The sequence below is a fragment of the Belonocnema kinseyi genome, chromosome 9, assembly GCF_010883055.1.
Source record: "Belonocnema kinseyi isolate 2016_QV_RU_SX_M_011 chromosome 9, B_treatae_v1, whole genome shotgun sequence".
In the NCBI taxonomy this organism is placed as follows: Eukaryota; Metazoa; Arthropoda; class Insecta; order Hymenoptera; family Cynipidae; genus Belonocnema; species Belonocnema kinseyi.
In genome coordinates this window covers 80,203,018-80,218,692 of record NC_046665.1, presented here as the reverse complement: position 1 = coordinate 80,218,692, position 15,675 = coordinate 80,203,018, and the positions used below count along the sequence as shown (strand labels likewise).

Below are 15,675 nucleotides of genomic sequence, written 5' to 3'. Positions count from 1 at the left end.
ATAGTTAAACTTTCAGTAGAAAAAAATTAGTTGTAGCAACAGAAAAGACAAATTGTCAACAAAATAGCTCATTTTTTTCCAAAAAGATGAATTTTTAATTAAAATGACGAATTTTCAACCAACAAAACTAATTTTACCAAAAGAATTCGACTTTAAAGATTTTTTGGTCTAAAGAAAAAAATTGCAAACTGTTGAATTTTCAAACAAAAAATTATTTTCAACTAAGAACAATCAATCATTTTTAACAAGAATATAGTCAAATTTTCATTCAAAAAAATAAATTTCAAAGAAAACAAAAACGAATTTTCAATAAAATATTTAAATATACTAATATAAAGCTACTTTTACTAATGAAGAATCATTGTTATTCAATTTTATATTTCAATTTCATAAAAATTCTACAATCTCTCGAAAAAAATTAGGACTTGAAACAAAATATCTGATATTTCCAGATATACAAAAAATCCTTGTCAATTCCAGGTTTTCCAGGTAGGGTAGACACCCTGAATTGACACTTATTGTGGACATTCTAAATCACAATTATTTACATTCAGGCTAATCAGGCAATTTTAATATTTTGGAAAAATAGAAGCGTGAATTGAATCGTTGGATTTATATGAACAAATTAATTTAAAGCCACTCACGTTGGCGTCCGAATCGTCCGCTCCCGCTCTGTCGATTTTTCCTTATTGACCTTAAATAAATTCCATCTATTGCAACACCATTTCAACGGGAACTACAGAATCTAAAAATCTCATAAAAAAATTAAATTTCATTATTCTAGAATTTCGTATACCTAAGAATTTTAATAGCGTAATATTTATATTAATTTACTAAAATGTTATACAATTGAAAAATAATAAGTTAGTCCAAAATGGTAGCATGGAAAAAAAAAATCGATGTTGGCATCTCCAGGTAAGGATAAATATAAATAAAAAAACTTATCATTAGTATTCGTTTATTAGTTAGCAATAAAACAACATTTTTTAGATAAGTGCAAAATTTTATTGATACGGATTAGTTACAAAAGGATGAATAACACAAAAGATATCAACGTTGGACGAAACATGTTATTAAATTACTTCAGTCTTCCATTATTGCAAATTCTTACCGCTGAAAAGCTGCGATATTTAACATTGAACCATAAAAATGAAGTGTAACAATTCTGAAACATAGAATTATAATTATTATCTCGATTATGGCTTATTAATTTTACAATATTTTAAACTGTGCGCGTCTACCCTTTGAATAATGGTAGAAAAAAATATTTGCGGATTATACTTTCTGCTAAATGCAATAATTCATTTCGTTGTAGCACTCACCTCACATCTTCATAATATAAAAACGACACTGAATAGTGTTACGGAATTTTTCGTAAAATTAATTGGTCAAGTATAGCGCTGGGGCTAGTATTACGGAATTTTCCGTAACGGTAGTCAGTTCGTATAAAAACAGATAACAGCAGCACAATAAATCACGCGCAAATCACAAGTGGAATAAATATTCCCTCAATTAAAAGCATTACTGAAAATTCGAGAATGTTGCCTTCTTTTTGCATTTTATGCAATCAAAAAACAGAAGCACCTTAAAAGTACGGTTCTCACGAAACCCAGAATCGCTTGCCTTCTGGGGATTTTCACCATTCGCTCAGGTAAGTTTCTTCCAAAGAGTTGTAAACTTTCAAATCATGACCATATCTAAAAGCAGAAAAAAACGTTCAAAGCTACTACAATAATATTAATCTATTATTATTAAAATTTAAGAAATTAAATTCAGAATAATATAAAATTTAAATTCCACTTTAAGATCCAAAATTCAAATTTAACGACGAAACTCTTGAATTCTGAGGATTTTGAGTCAAAGGAAAAAATCGTAATTCGCGTTTTTTGGAAGTAAAATTTTTCATTATGAACAATTAAAAATCTCATTTTTCTCGAAACCGTCGCAAAATGTGAATTGCAATTCATAGTTCAAAATCGTTCAGCTTTCTGAAATCAAGCTGGCCATTTTAATAGAAGAAACAAATGCCCGGTTTTTTTCCCGGTTCGCAAACTTTTTTCACGGCCAATTAAATTAAACAATTGTAACTCTAAAGCTAAACATTTTTCCATTTGAATTACTAAAAAATGAACTTCAAATTAAAGTATTCAAGAATGGAACTCTTAATTTTTAAACTTTACCAATTACATTTTTAAAGTTTATTAATTTAAAAAATTTGTATTTAAATGCTCAATAACTTACACCTATAAAATGAAAAGTGATAACACTTTTTAATTGAATAATTTTTAATTAAGTGCAATAAAGCTGGAAAATTTTAAATTTTTAGAAATTTTAGAGTTCAAAGATTCAGATTCAGTTCCAAAAATATAAATCAATGTTATTCTTTTCAATACTCTAAATTGAAAAGTCAATTATACTTAGATATCCTTAAAATGCGTTAAAATTTTTATTTCAAAGTTTTGAAAAATATACATTTTGTTTCAATTTTTTTCAAGATTAAAATTATTATTGAAAGTTTTTTTTACAAATTCCAAATATCTTTTAAAATGTTTCAAATTTCAAATAATTTTTCAAAATAAAAATCATTTTTAATTTTTCTAGTAATCTTAAGAAAATGTTTTTATTTTTACACACTACGTTTAAATTATTCGAAATAACTTCAAATTTTGAATTAATTTTGAATTTTTTCAAAACCTCTAAATATCTCTAAAAATTACTCGAATTCTCCTACAATAAATAAGTGTTCAATTGTTTTTATAAATAAAAATTGAATAATTTTAATAAAAAATTAATCATTTTTTAAATCAAACAATTAAAATCATTACGTTCAAAGATTAAAAGCTCCTTGAAATTTCGAAGATTCAAGGCTTTTTATTTCAAACAATTAAGTTTCAAATTATTTACATTTTTTACAACCAAGGTTTTTGAATTGAAACGGTTTAATTTTTAACGCTGAACTCTGGAAATTCTTAAATTTTGAACGGATTTAAGTGTTCACTTTTTGATATTTCAAGTACAGTTGAATTTTTGAAGTGATTAATTAATTTTTATTTACAGTTCATCAAGTAACAAATTTTTGTATGCAAAATTTTGAATTTCAAACGCTTCTAATATTTAATTCTTTAAGTCTGCAAAGACAGCACTTTAAAATTCCTTAAATTAAAAATACAAGCTTAAAAATAAAAATCTAAAATGAAAAATTTTGTTAAGTAAAAGATTTTCGAATTACACATTATAAAATGTATATTACCAGATGTATATTTTGTGTGTTTAACAAAAATTTCAACAACAAAAAATCAAAAATCTATTAAAGCGACTAAAATAGCATTTTATTTTACAAACACCAAGATCTTAAATAAAAAAAAAACGTTTTTTAAAACTTGAGTATCAATATTCAAACTCGTCCCCCTCACTGAAATCTATAAAAATGATAATTTTACGAAATTTTCATCTTGTGTGTTTGAAAAAGCATCATTTAATTTATATTTGTTTTTCTATCTTTTTTTAATTTGTTTAAATACGCAAATAAATATCTGGTAAGGGTATTATGTTATTACTTACGGGAAGAGAACGAGTTTAAATATTGCTAATCAACTAGAAAGAAAACGTCTTTTAAAATGCTGCTATTCATATTTTGCACGATTTTCGAGAAAAAAAAAAGAGAATTTGAATCGGGAAAAATTAGACTTCTTCGATTTTAGAAATAAAATCCATTTTTCTTTACTTTGAAGGTCAGGAACCTTAATGACCACATGGAACATGTTCTTGAAATATTCAGTGAACTAAAAATTAACGTTTTTAAAAATCAAATGGTTAAGTTCGCTTGTTATTAATTTTTTCTATATTTTTTGAAAATGTTTTAAATTAAACAATGCAAAGATCTGGATAGAATACAATTTAATAGTTTTCAGGAAGCACAACAATGTTAAACGATAAGCTGCTACTCATATTTTGCGTATTTTTCAATAAAAATTAGGTTTTTCAATGTTAAAAATGAAAAAATCTATTTTCTTAAAAACGCGCATTACGATTTTTATCTTTCTTGGTTCAAAATAACCGGGGAGCATTCTCGAAACACGTACAAAAGAGAAATTGAATCTGCAAGTACCTTTGGGTTTAAATTAATCGAGGCTAGTCGTGAATACGTTCGGAACGATTCGCGGTAGAGAAAATGATTAAAATATTAAAAACTCACTCCGTGAAAGCATCGGCAACTTCAGACGCCTTTCCAGGATGACAGACAACTGAAGTTATGCAGGACTTAGGGTCCAGTAGCTGCTTAATATATTTGGGAGCCACACGATGAATATCTTCGAGTGTGACAGCAGAAATATTTTTAACCATTTGGCGATTGTAATCGTGGGGGACGTTTCTGTAGTAAGCCAACAAAGACTGAGTTACCATATCGCCTACGGTCTTTTCTCTATTAATAATTTCGAAGATTAGCGACGATTTCGCAGAATCGAACAAAGTTGAATCCCATTTGTTTTCAGAGAGGTGCAATTCCTTCAAGAAATAATCAAAGTTAACAAAGCCGAGTACAAAATGGCTTCATTAAAATAAAGAAGAAATTTAAGATACTCACTATGATCGCTCTGGCTTCTTTGTAGGCACCAACTACATTCGTTGCTTTGTACAATGACAAGTAGAGAAGACCTTCATTCGGCATCACATACATATTATATCCGTAGGATAGTCCTTGTCCTCGAATTTGCTTCCACATAGGACCCTAAAAGTTAAATTTTATTTCAAAATAGACGCCTGACCTTGACAGCAGCCTCACTTGATTTCTACCCAATAGTTCCAAGTTAGTGGCGCTATTTTTCGCTGCCCAACGTTTTTCTAGAAGTGACCGGAAGTGCCGAGCGGTTGATAGCTCGACCAATCAAGAATACTTCTACTTCTGATTTTCATATTTTTCAGTATATTTCATATACTCAAAAATATTTCACGATAGTTCAGAATATCTCAATATATTTTAAGGTACTTTAGGATATTTTATGTACTATATAAAATTCTTTATTTCATATACTTAAAAATATTTCACGATACTTCAGAATATTGCAAGGTACTTCAGGATATTTTACATTCTTAAGAATATTCCACATAATATAGAATATTTCAAAGTATTTCAAGATGTTTCAGGGTGGCCGTTTTAAACGAAGAAAAATATTCCCGACCTTTTCACAGTTCGCAAACATTTCTCACGGCCAATACAAATTTTTTTTAAACTTTAAAAATTTAAATTTAAAAGTTTTTCAATTCAAAAATGTTGTATTCAAATACTCAATAATGTACACGTATAAAGTGGAAGGTACTAACATTTTTCAATTGAACAATTTTAAATGAAATGCAGATAAACTGCAAAATTCAGATTTTTAAACTTTTATAAATTATAAAGTACAAGGTTTAGATTAATTTCCAAAAATATATATCCACGTTTACATCTTCAATACTTTCTAAATTAAATTCAAATTATTTTAAAATTAATTGAATTATTCCTACAAATTCTAGAAAATCCTGCACGGAGAGAAATTTCAAGAGATTAATTCACGGAAACGTGTGATTTTTAACTAAAATTTGTACGTGCTTTAAAGTCTCGGACTCTATGATCTAAAAGCATAGAATTCGAGAACTGATAGCAAAGGGGCGTGGCCTAATGCTCCGTGTGCGACTTAAAAAAAATTTCCTTAAAATTTGGATTTATTGTTAGCAATTTAAAACTTATTATTTATAGAAAAAAATTAATTTAAAAAGATATTTACAAGTTTTAAAAACATCCTTGAAAAATAAATAAAATTGTCAAAAAAGATTGAAAGGTTTTAAGGATTTTTTTTTTAATTTGCAGGGTTTTTTTTAAATCTTATGGAAAATTCGATTTATTTAAAAATATTTTTAGAAGTTCTGAAACAAAACTTCCTAAAAATGTTTCTACAAATAATAAGAGTTCAATTCTTATTTATACATAAAAATTTAACAATTTGACTTAAAAATCAAACCTTTTTTAATAGAACAATAAAAATTGTAACGTTAAATGTTTAGAAGCTTTTTGAAATTTTGCTATCTATTTCAAACGATGAAGTTCCAAATTATTCTCTTTAATATATTTGGCTTCAATATACTCGTCTTAAATGAAAATCAAAATATATGCTGAATATAAAATAATTATTTTTTTTAAAATAAAAAAAAAATCTTAAAAAGTTAAAAAGGGAATAATCCCGGTTATTTCCCGGTCCAGAATTGTTTTTTTTTTCAGAATCAGTAACGCATTAAAAAGTATAAATTACCTCTGTTTGTGTGAGGTACTGAAGGTACACAAGCAACGGTGCCAAATCCTGGTGCAAATAGTCCTTGATATGTACATTAGAACACTGAACCATGTAAGCAGATTCGATGCATCCCAAACCTGTGACGCAACCATTCAATGCAATCTCCTCTTCTGCTTTTATCAGTGCATTATCAGGAATAATATGCAGCCTATTGAAACAATTATGAAAATTTAATTATATTAATATGATTATTGGGAATGTTTAAACTACGATACGCCACCTGGTAACAAATATCCGAACTATAAATAATAGGTACGATTTTAAAAATGAATTTTAATCTGCGCATATAAGTGTCTCAACAATTTTTTTGTGCAGTTTAAAGTATTTATTGGATAATAAAAATAAGTCTTTATCGGAATCAAAGGAGTTTAGACGGAACTTATATATGATACCGTAAAAAAACACATTTTTTGACAGAAATATTTTTCTAACAAAAAAAAATTACATTTTTATTCACTGTGATTTTCAACAGATTATAAACTTAAATGGACTTATTTTGAAGAAAAAATGAACTCAAAGTACATTTTTATTAATTTATAAATGAAATATTTACTATTTAAAAATCTAAACTAGAGGTTAGGTTAAAATTCGTATTTAAATTCCAATCGTCTATTATTCATATTTTTGCATAATCTGGATAAAATTTGTCGCTACAAACATTAATTTAAACAAAAATGCAAAAATTTAAAACATCTTTAAAATTCTACCTACACTTTCTAGTTTAAGTTTTCGGCACCAGGTGACGAAATGGTATACCACCATCCCCAACAGAGAGTGAAGTTGACAATATGCCTATATTGTCTGCTTCACCGTATGACGAATTATAAACTGCGGTAATAAATCAACAATTCAAATGAAAAAAATTATTTTCAGAGGTAAATGTTGAAATGTGCCTACTTCAATTTTATATGAAAGTTAATATGGATATTATTGAATTTTCAAACATGGAAAGGTCAATTTTCAACCAAAGATAAAATAGTTAAACATTTTGTTACAAAAAATTTAATTACACAAAAAAAAACGAATTTTCGACCAAATAGTTGATTTTTTACTGAATTATTGAGCTTTCAAGACAAAGTGACGAATTTTCAATACAAAACAGTTGAATTATTAAATCAAAAATATGAAATTTTGATAAGAGTTAATTTTATACAAAAAAAAGACTAATTTTCAACAATATAAAAAACTTCACAACCCAGAACTTGAACTATCAACTAAAATATATTAACTTTCAACAACAAAAAAAAACTAATTTTTGATAAAATAGTCCAATTTTCACAAAAAGTTCAATTTTTACTTAAAAAAGAAACATTTTCGACCAAAGTTGAAATAGGTAAATTTTCAATGGCCAAAATAATTTTTAAACCTAAAAAAAATTAATGTTCAACAAAACAAATTAATTTCCAAGCAAAGAAATGAATTTTTAACTAAAACTTTGAATCATCAACAAAAAAATACATTTTCAAGAAAGTAGTACAATTTTAAAACCTAGGTATTTAATTTTTAAACAAAAAGACTAATTTTCTACAGAAAGAAACCAACCATTTTTAACAAAATTAAAAAATTCTCAGCCAAAAATTCGAATTTTCAACGAAAAAAGATTGATTTTTAATCAAAAACAAAAAAGTTGAACTTCTAAGAAAGAAAGAAAAAATATATTTTTTAAATGTTTTAGAAAGCATTTCAACTTTAAAACTCAGATATTAAATTTATAACCAAAAATATGAATTTTTAAACAAAAATATGAATTTACTACCAAAAGGACGATTTTTTCATAAAATTAAAAAATTCTCAACCAAAAATTTTAAGTTTAAACTAAAAATTGTGAATTTTCAAACAAAAAGATTAATTTACTACCAAAAAAGACGAATTTTTAACCAAATTCAAGAATTCTGAACGAAAAACTTGAATTTTTAAAAAATAAAAAAAATATTTTTTAAATGTTTAAGAAAGTATTTCAACTATAAAATCCAGTTGTTAAATTTATAACTAAAAACATGAGTTTTTAAACAAAAGGATGAATTTACTACAAAAAAAGACGAATTTTCAACCAAAATGTTTACTTTTTAAGAAAGAAAGACATTTTTCTTTTAACTCTAAGAAAGTAGTTCAACTTTAAACCCTAGTTGTTAAATTTTAAACCAAAAGGATGAAGTTTTAAATGGACAGATTAATTTATTACCAAAAAGACAAATTTTTAACAAAATTTAAGAATTCTGAAATGAAAAGTTGAATTTTCATATAAAAAAGAGGAATATTTAAACAAAAAGATCAATTTACTACCAAAAAAGACGTGTTTTTAAATAAAATTAAAGAATTCTCAAGCAGAAAGTTGAAGTTTAAACTAAAAATATGAATTTTGAAACAAAAAGATTAATTTACTACCAAAAATGACGATTTTTTAACCAAATTCAAGAATTCTGAACTAAAAAGATTAATTTACTACAAAAGACAAATCTTTCGTAAATTTAAAGAATTCTCAAACAAAAAGGTTAATTTACTACCAAAAATGACGAATTTTGAACAAAATTCAAGAATTCTGAACCAAAAAGATTAATTTGCTACAAAAAGGACAAATCTTTCATAAAGTTAAAGAATCATAAACTTACTTGAATTTGTTATAGATAAATACTGTAAAGTTGTTATTTCTTCATAATTTTTTTTTCCAATCTTTTCAAATCTTCTCTTAATATTACTTTATCAAAATAAAACACCATAGAAAAGTGTCTCAAGAATGTTAAAAAAGAATTTTGTTATCCTAAAACCTTTTTAGAATCCTTTAAAGTCTTTGAAATGTTTATAACAAAATGTTAAAAAACCTACATTTCGTTTGAAATGTTTTGACACTTTTTCAACTTTTAAATTAAGTTTTATTCTTTAATGTTATTTATTAATTAAAATTCATCGATTTCACGTACAAAATAAAAAATGGTAAAAATATAATCTTCCATAAACTACATTGAAGAATTCTGAACCAAAATATTTCACTATGATTTATAAATAATTTCTTACTTTGATTTACTCGAACTTTCAATATCAGAAAAACATTGCTTCCAGGGACTGTATACATCTGGATTCTGAGCCACTAATTTATCAACATTAACTGCCATGTAAAGAGCCATCGAATTCGTCGAAGTTAGAATCTTCCTCAAGTCGTTGATTTCAGCTACAACTTCTTTCTGTCCCTGGACTGTGTTCATTCGCTCCATCATTTGAGTAAGGAACTTCTGCTGTCGAAGCAAACTCGAAGTGTAGTGATTACTTTCTGCAATTAAGAATTAATGAGAGCAATAATGTCATAATTTAATAATCTACGCAATAATTAATTAGAGATCAGTACCTTTTTTGTAAAATAATCCTCTCAAAAGATCACCAGTTATTTTGTATCCCTTTCTTCTCATCTGTGCCACATCGTTGATAATCTTGGCTGCGATGATTTTCAATCTTTCTGGCGGAAATTCCGTCTTATAAAGCAACTCTTTAATCCACTGCACTCCTTTTGTGTACTTGGAGAGCTCAACCTACAATTAATAAGATTCTAGTATTGATTCCCTATAAATTTCATCTTTTCTTACAATCTGCAAGATTTTTTTGAGTAAATTACTTACCTGGAGCAATAAATTAGCAGCATGACTGTAAACACCGCATGAAAATCTAAAGCTATTCTCAAATCCTAATCCAGTTGCAACTGCGACAGTGTCGCATTCTAATTCAGCCACAATTTCTTCATACTGAATTAGTTTACCATCTCGATTAACTGGACAGGCCAGAATAGATTCAAGCAAAAGAGGAAGGTAGGGCCTCAAATTCTCGGGAACACTCAACGTATCCATTGTTACAAACATCTACAAATAATTTTTAGCAATTTTAACCTCGAAACATTGAAAAATTGAACGATTGCGCTGCCGTGAAAAAGTTGTAGGCCACCTTTTTTTATGATTGAATCAATTCTCTTAATTTTAATTATACCAGAGCTAAAAAAATTTCTCTTTATAAGGTTGATTGTTTTAGAAATTCTGTATAAAATAAGCCCATGGTAAAGCCAATTTGTATAGTTTTTAAGTAGATATTGCAAAAATAGTGTAAATTTCAATGTTTTCTTAAATTTTCAATAACTTCCGAAATAGCCAACATTTTTCAATGTTATTGGGCTCATTTTGAAGCTTTTTTCACCGTATAATAACAGCTTATGAGTATAAATCACAAACATTTTCTTTTTTATTTGCAAGAACTTGAAGTTGTAAAAAAAGAGTTGTAAAAATTGCAATATTATTTTTGGTAACAAAAATATTTTTGTAAAATATATGAAACATACCATTTTTTTAATTTATACTCATAAATTGTTGTGATAAAATGAAAAAATAACTTCAAGATGAGTCCAAAAACATTGAAAAATGTTCATTATTTCGGAAGTTATTGAAAATTTAAGTAAACATTGACATTTATACTATTTCTACAATAACTACTTAAAAACTAGACAAATTGGATTCACCCTGAGCTTATTTTATACAGAATTTAGAACTCAATCAACCTTTTAAAGAGAATTTTTTTAGCTCTGCTGTAATTAAAATGAAGACAACTTATTCAGTCATAAAAAAGAGGTGGCCTAAAACTTTTGCACGGCAGTGTATATTTTTTAAAATAAACTGAACACTTTCTAAATTAAAAGTCCAATTATTATCTTTTTCAAATAGTTTAAAAATTCTTAAAAAGTTTCAAACTTTTATTTCAAAATATTGAAATATCTACATGATGCTTTACATTTATTCAAATTTTAAGTTATTTAAAAAATTTTTTCAACTCTTCGAAATATCTTTTAAAATGATGCAAATTCTTGATATTTTTTTTAAAGCCTGCAAAATTAAAAATACTTCCCCCCAATCTTCCAGATTCATTTTTGATAATTTTGGAAATCTTTTTAAATATTCTCTTAAAATTAATTTTTCAAAATAAAAAATCATTTGCAATTTTCCTAGGAGTCCAAAGAAAATATTTTTGATCTTTTGAATAATTTCATAATTCTTAGAAAGCTTGTAAATTTTTTCTTTGAAATATGCACATATCTATATTTTGTTTTAAATTAGACCGTGGGCTATTTGTACGTAAATTTCGGTACGCAAAGCCGGATTTTGTAGCTATACGTAGACACTTCGTCTAAACTATTTAAAATAATTTTAAAATTTAAATTAATTACTCGAATTTTTTCTAGGAATTATAGATCTTCAATATCTGTTATATATCAAAATTCAACAATTTTATTTTTAACTTAAATTTTTTGACATAGAACAATTAAAATGGTAAAGTTTACAGTTTAAATTCTTGTTTAGTTTTAAATACTTGATTTATATTTACGGATTGAACATCAACAATAAAATATTTCTAAATATTAAGCAATTGCTATATTTCTTATATAAAAATTTTCATATGCTCAAATTGTAGACTAAAACAAAAGTTTAAATTTAATAAAATCCTTTAATTGTTAATTTATTATTTTAAAGGTATTTTTAAATTAAAAATAGTTTATAAAGTTTCAATCGGTTGTTTAAATGCGTTTAACTGCTAAGACTTTCCAATTGAAACAGTTGAATTTTTAACTTTAAACCTGGAAACTCTTAAATTTATAGTTCAATTTTAAAAATCATTATAATTTATATTTGTTTGATCAACTAAAGAAGTTTTTTTTGTTTGTTACAAATTTTCGATTTCAAAACCTACAAATTTTTGATTTCTCAAGTCTTTAAAACTGCAATTAACAATTTTTTAAATGATAAAAATACAACTGATTATTTAAAAAGGCTGTTGAAATCAAACTTGAACAGATTTTTTTTCTACAAATTTGTAAAATTCCCGGTAAAAAAAATAAATTCACTATCATTTCCCGGCCTAACAAAATTCCCAGTCCAGCGTCCACCCTGAAGATTTAAAAGATAAGAAAATAGAATAATTTGAATTCGATACTTACGTAAACGAAATTAGTGTTGACATGATCCAGGTAGGTATATAGGGGTATTTTGTTGACGTCGAATCTAGGATGTTGATCCAGCGAATCAGTGGAGAAACTTTTAATGTGGTGAAAGTTAATCGAGTCCGTACTTGGTATTGGTACCGTTTTTAATAAATCCGATGGGATCAGCTTCTAATGAGACCATGATAAAATAAAAATCAGCATCTAGGAATAATTATTCAATTAAAGACAAAAAATATATTCTAATTCAGTTTTACCTCATTTTCCATTATAGCTTCGTGCAGTTCCCTCTCCTTTTTTTCGAGACCATCCTTTCCTAAACTTTCGATTTGCTTAGCTATACGTTCCTTTTCCGCTTTAGCCATCTCGATTTTCTTTTCTATGCTCGGAATACCTTTCGAGAACACTACCGGGGCACTGATGAAATATTTATTCAGAAGATTTAACCAGTAGGATGCAGGTTCCTCCATCAACTTCTTAAGCATATCGATCTGATTTAACCTCTGATCCAACTTTACAACAAAAAAAAAAAGATTTTTACATTTGAAATCAAAGATGATTGCAGCTCAGCCTTTAAGAGGCTTTTAAAATATAATTACTCACATCTTCCTTAGAGTTTCCGAAAAGAATATCCCCAATAAGTGTGTACGCAATACTATCATGGGGGTTGTTTTCCATATTGCTCAGGGTCTCGAGGATATACCTGGGTTAAAATCGAAAGGGTGGAATTAATCGATTTTTAATTTAATGGAAAAAAAGTATTTCAGATCAACATCAAACATTCGTTTTCCATCCATATTAATTGCGAGTGTAGAAATAATGATTTGCCAGAAAAAGAAGTACGTTCTTATTTTCAGGGTGTCTGTTTCAATTGAGGATAAAATACACGGGTTTTCCCGGTATTTTATTTTATGTTATAAAGTTGAACTGCAATTTAAAACACTCAAATTGGATCAATTTTAAATTATTGAAATGAACGCTTAAAATTACTTAAATTAAAATGCTTAGTAATTTACACATATAAAATTGAAGCTTTGAACAATCTTTGATTAAACAGTTTTAAATTAAATGCCACTAAATCGCTATATTTTAAACTGTTATAAATTGTACAGTTCAGAAATACAAAAATAGATTCATTTTATTTTATATTAAAGATAATTTAATTGAATTTTAAGTTATCATAAATTAATAATTGTGCAGTTCTTGTTTGAACACCAAAAAATAGTTTTTGTTCTGAAATCTTTTGAAATATTCTTCTAAAACGCTTTGTTAAAAAAAAAGACAACAAATATTTCAAGTTTTTCCAGGTATCTTCATAAAATTGTTGTACGATCTCAAAACTTGTCTAAATCCTTCAAACGCTTCAAAATTTTATTTAAAAATATTCAAAAATCTACATTTTGTTTTGAATTTTTTGGATTATATTTAAATTTTTAATTACTTTTAACAATTTTACAATACTTCTACGTATCTTTAAAAATATCCGAATCTTTCCTAAAATTTATGAACAATCTTCGAAAATTAAAAAATTGCTTTAAAATCTTGTATGTTTACTTTGACAAGTTTGAAAATCTTTTAAAATGTTTTAAAATATTCATTTAAAATTAATTTACCACAATAAAAAATCATTTTAAATTTACCTAGGAACCTTAATAACCAATGGAATTCCTTTGAAACCTTTCAAAATGCTTTAAAAGCTTTTAATTTTTTTGTTCGAAACCTTCAAAAGTACAATAGATTTTTTGAAAAAATTTTTTTGAAATTAAAAAAACTTTCAAACAGATCATAAACTTACACGAATTTAATATAAATTAATAATTGTAAAGTTGTTATTTATTCATAATTTAAAAAAAAATCTTTTTAAATATTCTTTTAACATTAATTTATCAAAATAAAACACCATAAAAAAGTTTCTCAGGAATGTTAAAAAAATTTTGTTTCTCAGTAATGTTTTTTTATTTGATGTTATAAAATTGAACTGCAATTTAAAACACTAAAATTGGATCAATTTACAATTATTAAAATGAAAGCTTAAAATTATTTGAATTAAAATGCTTAATAATTTACACATATAAAATTGAAGCTTTGAACAATCGTTAATTAAACAGTTTAAAATTAAATGCAACTAAATCGCTAAATTTTAAAGTGTTGTAAATTGTACACTTCAGAGATTCAAAAATATATAAATCTACACTATCAATTTTGATACTCTAAATTGAAGAACGAATAAACAAATTGGTAAATTTTTTAAATTATATTATTTGAAGCAATTTTAAATCAGAAGCATTAAAACTTGAACTATCATAAAGTTTACTAATACCTGAAACCATTTTATATTAAAAGTTAACTTGATTGAATTTTAAGTTACCACAAATTAATAATTATACAGTTCTTGTTTATACACCAGAAAATAGTTTTTGCTTTGAAATCTTTTGAAATATTCTTCTAAAACGCTTCGTTAAAAAAAAGACAAAAAATATTTCAAGTTTTTCCAGGTATCTTCATAAAATTGTTGTACTATCTCAAAACTTGTCTAAATCCGTCAAACGCTTCAAATTTTTATTTAAAAATATTCAAAAATCTACATTTTGTTTTGAATTTTTTGGATTCTATTAAGATTTTTAATTATTTTCGACAATTTTACAATATTTCTACGTATTTTAAAAAATTATTCGAATCTTTCCTAAAATTTATGAACAATCTTCAAAAATTAAAAAGTTGTCTTAAAATCTTGCATTTTTACTTTGACAAGTTTCAAAATCTTTTAACATGTTTCTCAATATTCTCTTGAAATTAATTTATCACAATAAAAAATCATTTTCAATTTACCTAGGAACCTTATTAAAAAATGGAATTCCTTTGAAACTTTTCAAAATGCTTTCAAAGCTGTTAATATTTTTGTTCGAAACCTTCAAAAGTATACATTTTTTTTAAAACATTTTTTGACAATAAAAATAAAAAAATTGTAAAGTTGTTATTTATTCATAAAATCTTTTCAAATATTCTCTTAATATTAAATTATCAAAATAAAAAACCAGAGAAGAGTTTCTCAGGAATGTTCAAAAGAATTTTGTTATCTTAAGGGCATGTGACACAGCTAAATACCTATATTACCGACCACAGTTTTTCAGTTCACTGAATGTTTTTTTTGAACCTAAGAACTTTTTTTGTAAGTAAAATATCGAGCTGAAACTTCGGGAAATGTATTAGAGTGCAATAAAGTACGTTTAGGTACTGCATTTTGTAGAAACTTCACTGAAAATTATTTAATCTTTTTCATGAACCTCAACATTTTTGGAACGTTCGAACTTTTTTTATACATAAAATATCGGTCTCAAACTTTGAGAAATGCAAGAGCCGAAAGAAAACTACGTTTAAGTA

At 25.9% G+C, this 15,675-nt stretch overlaps 1 protein-coding gene across 1 annotated transcript in view; it reads right to left on the bottom strand.

Moving 5' to 3' along the window:
• Positions 1–982: 982 nt before the first annotated feature.
• The window catches only part of LOC117179822 (uncharacterized protein C05D11.1-like), a 26,096-nt gene continuing 11,403 nt past the window's right edge, over positions 983–15,675 (bottom strand). Inside the window, exons 6-15 of the mRNA XM_033371959.1 lie at positions 12,898–12,997; positions 12,552–12,806; positions 12,292–12,465; positions 9,938–10,174; positions 9,670–9,850; positions 9,342–9,594; positions 6,288–6,477; positions 4,586–4,729; positions 4,196–4,506; positions 983–1,697 (exon numbers count right to left, since the gene is read on the bottom strand). Coding sequence (XP_033227850.1) covers positions 1,637–1,697; positions 4,196–4,506; positions 4,586–4,729; positions 6,288–6,477; positions 9,342–9,594; positions 9,670–9,850; positions 9,938–10,174; positions 12,292–12,465; positions 12,552–12,806; positions 12,898–12,997 — 1,906 coding nt within the window. The 3' untranslated portion in view covers positions 983–1,636. The remainder of the gene's footprint in view (positions 1,698–4,195; positions 4,507–4,585; positions 4,730–6,287; positions 6,478–9,341; positions 9,595–9,669; positions 9,851–9,937; positions 10,175–12,291; positions 12,466–12,551; positions 12,807–12,897; positions 12,998–15,675) is intronic.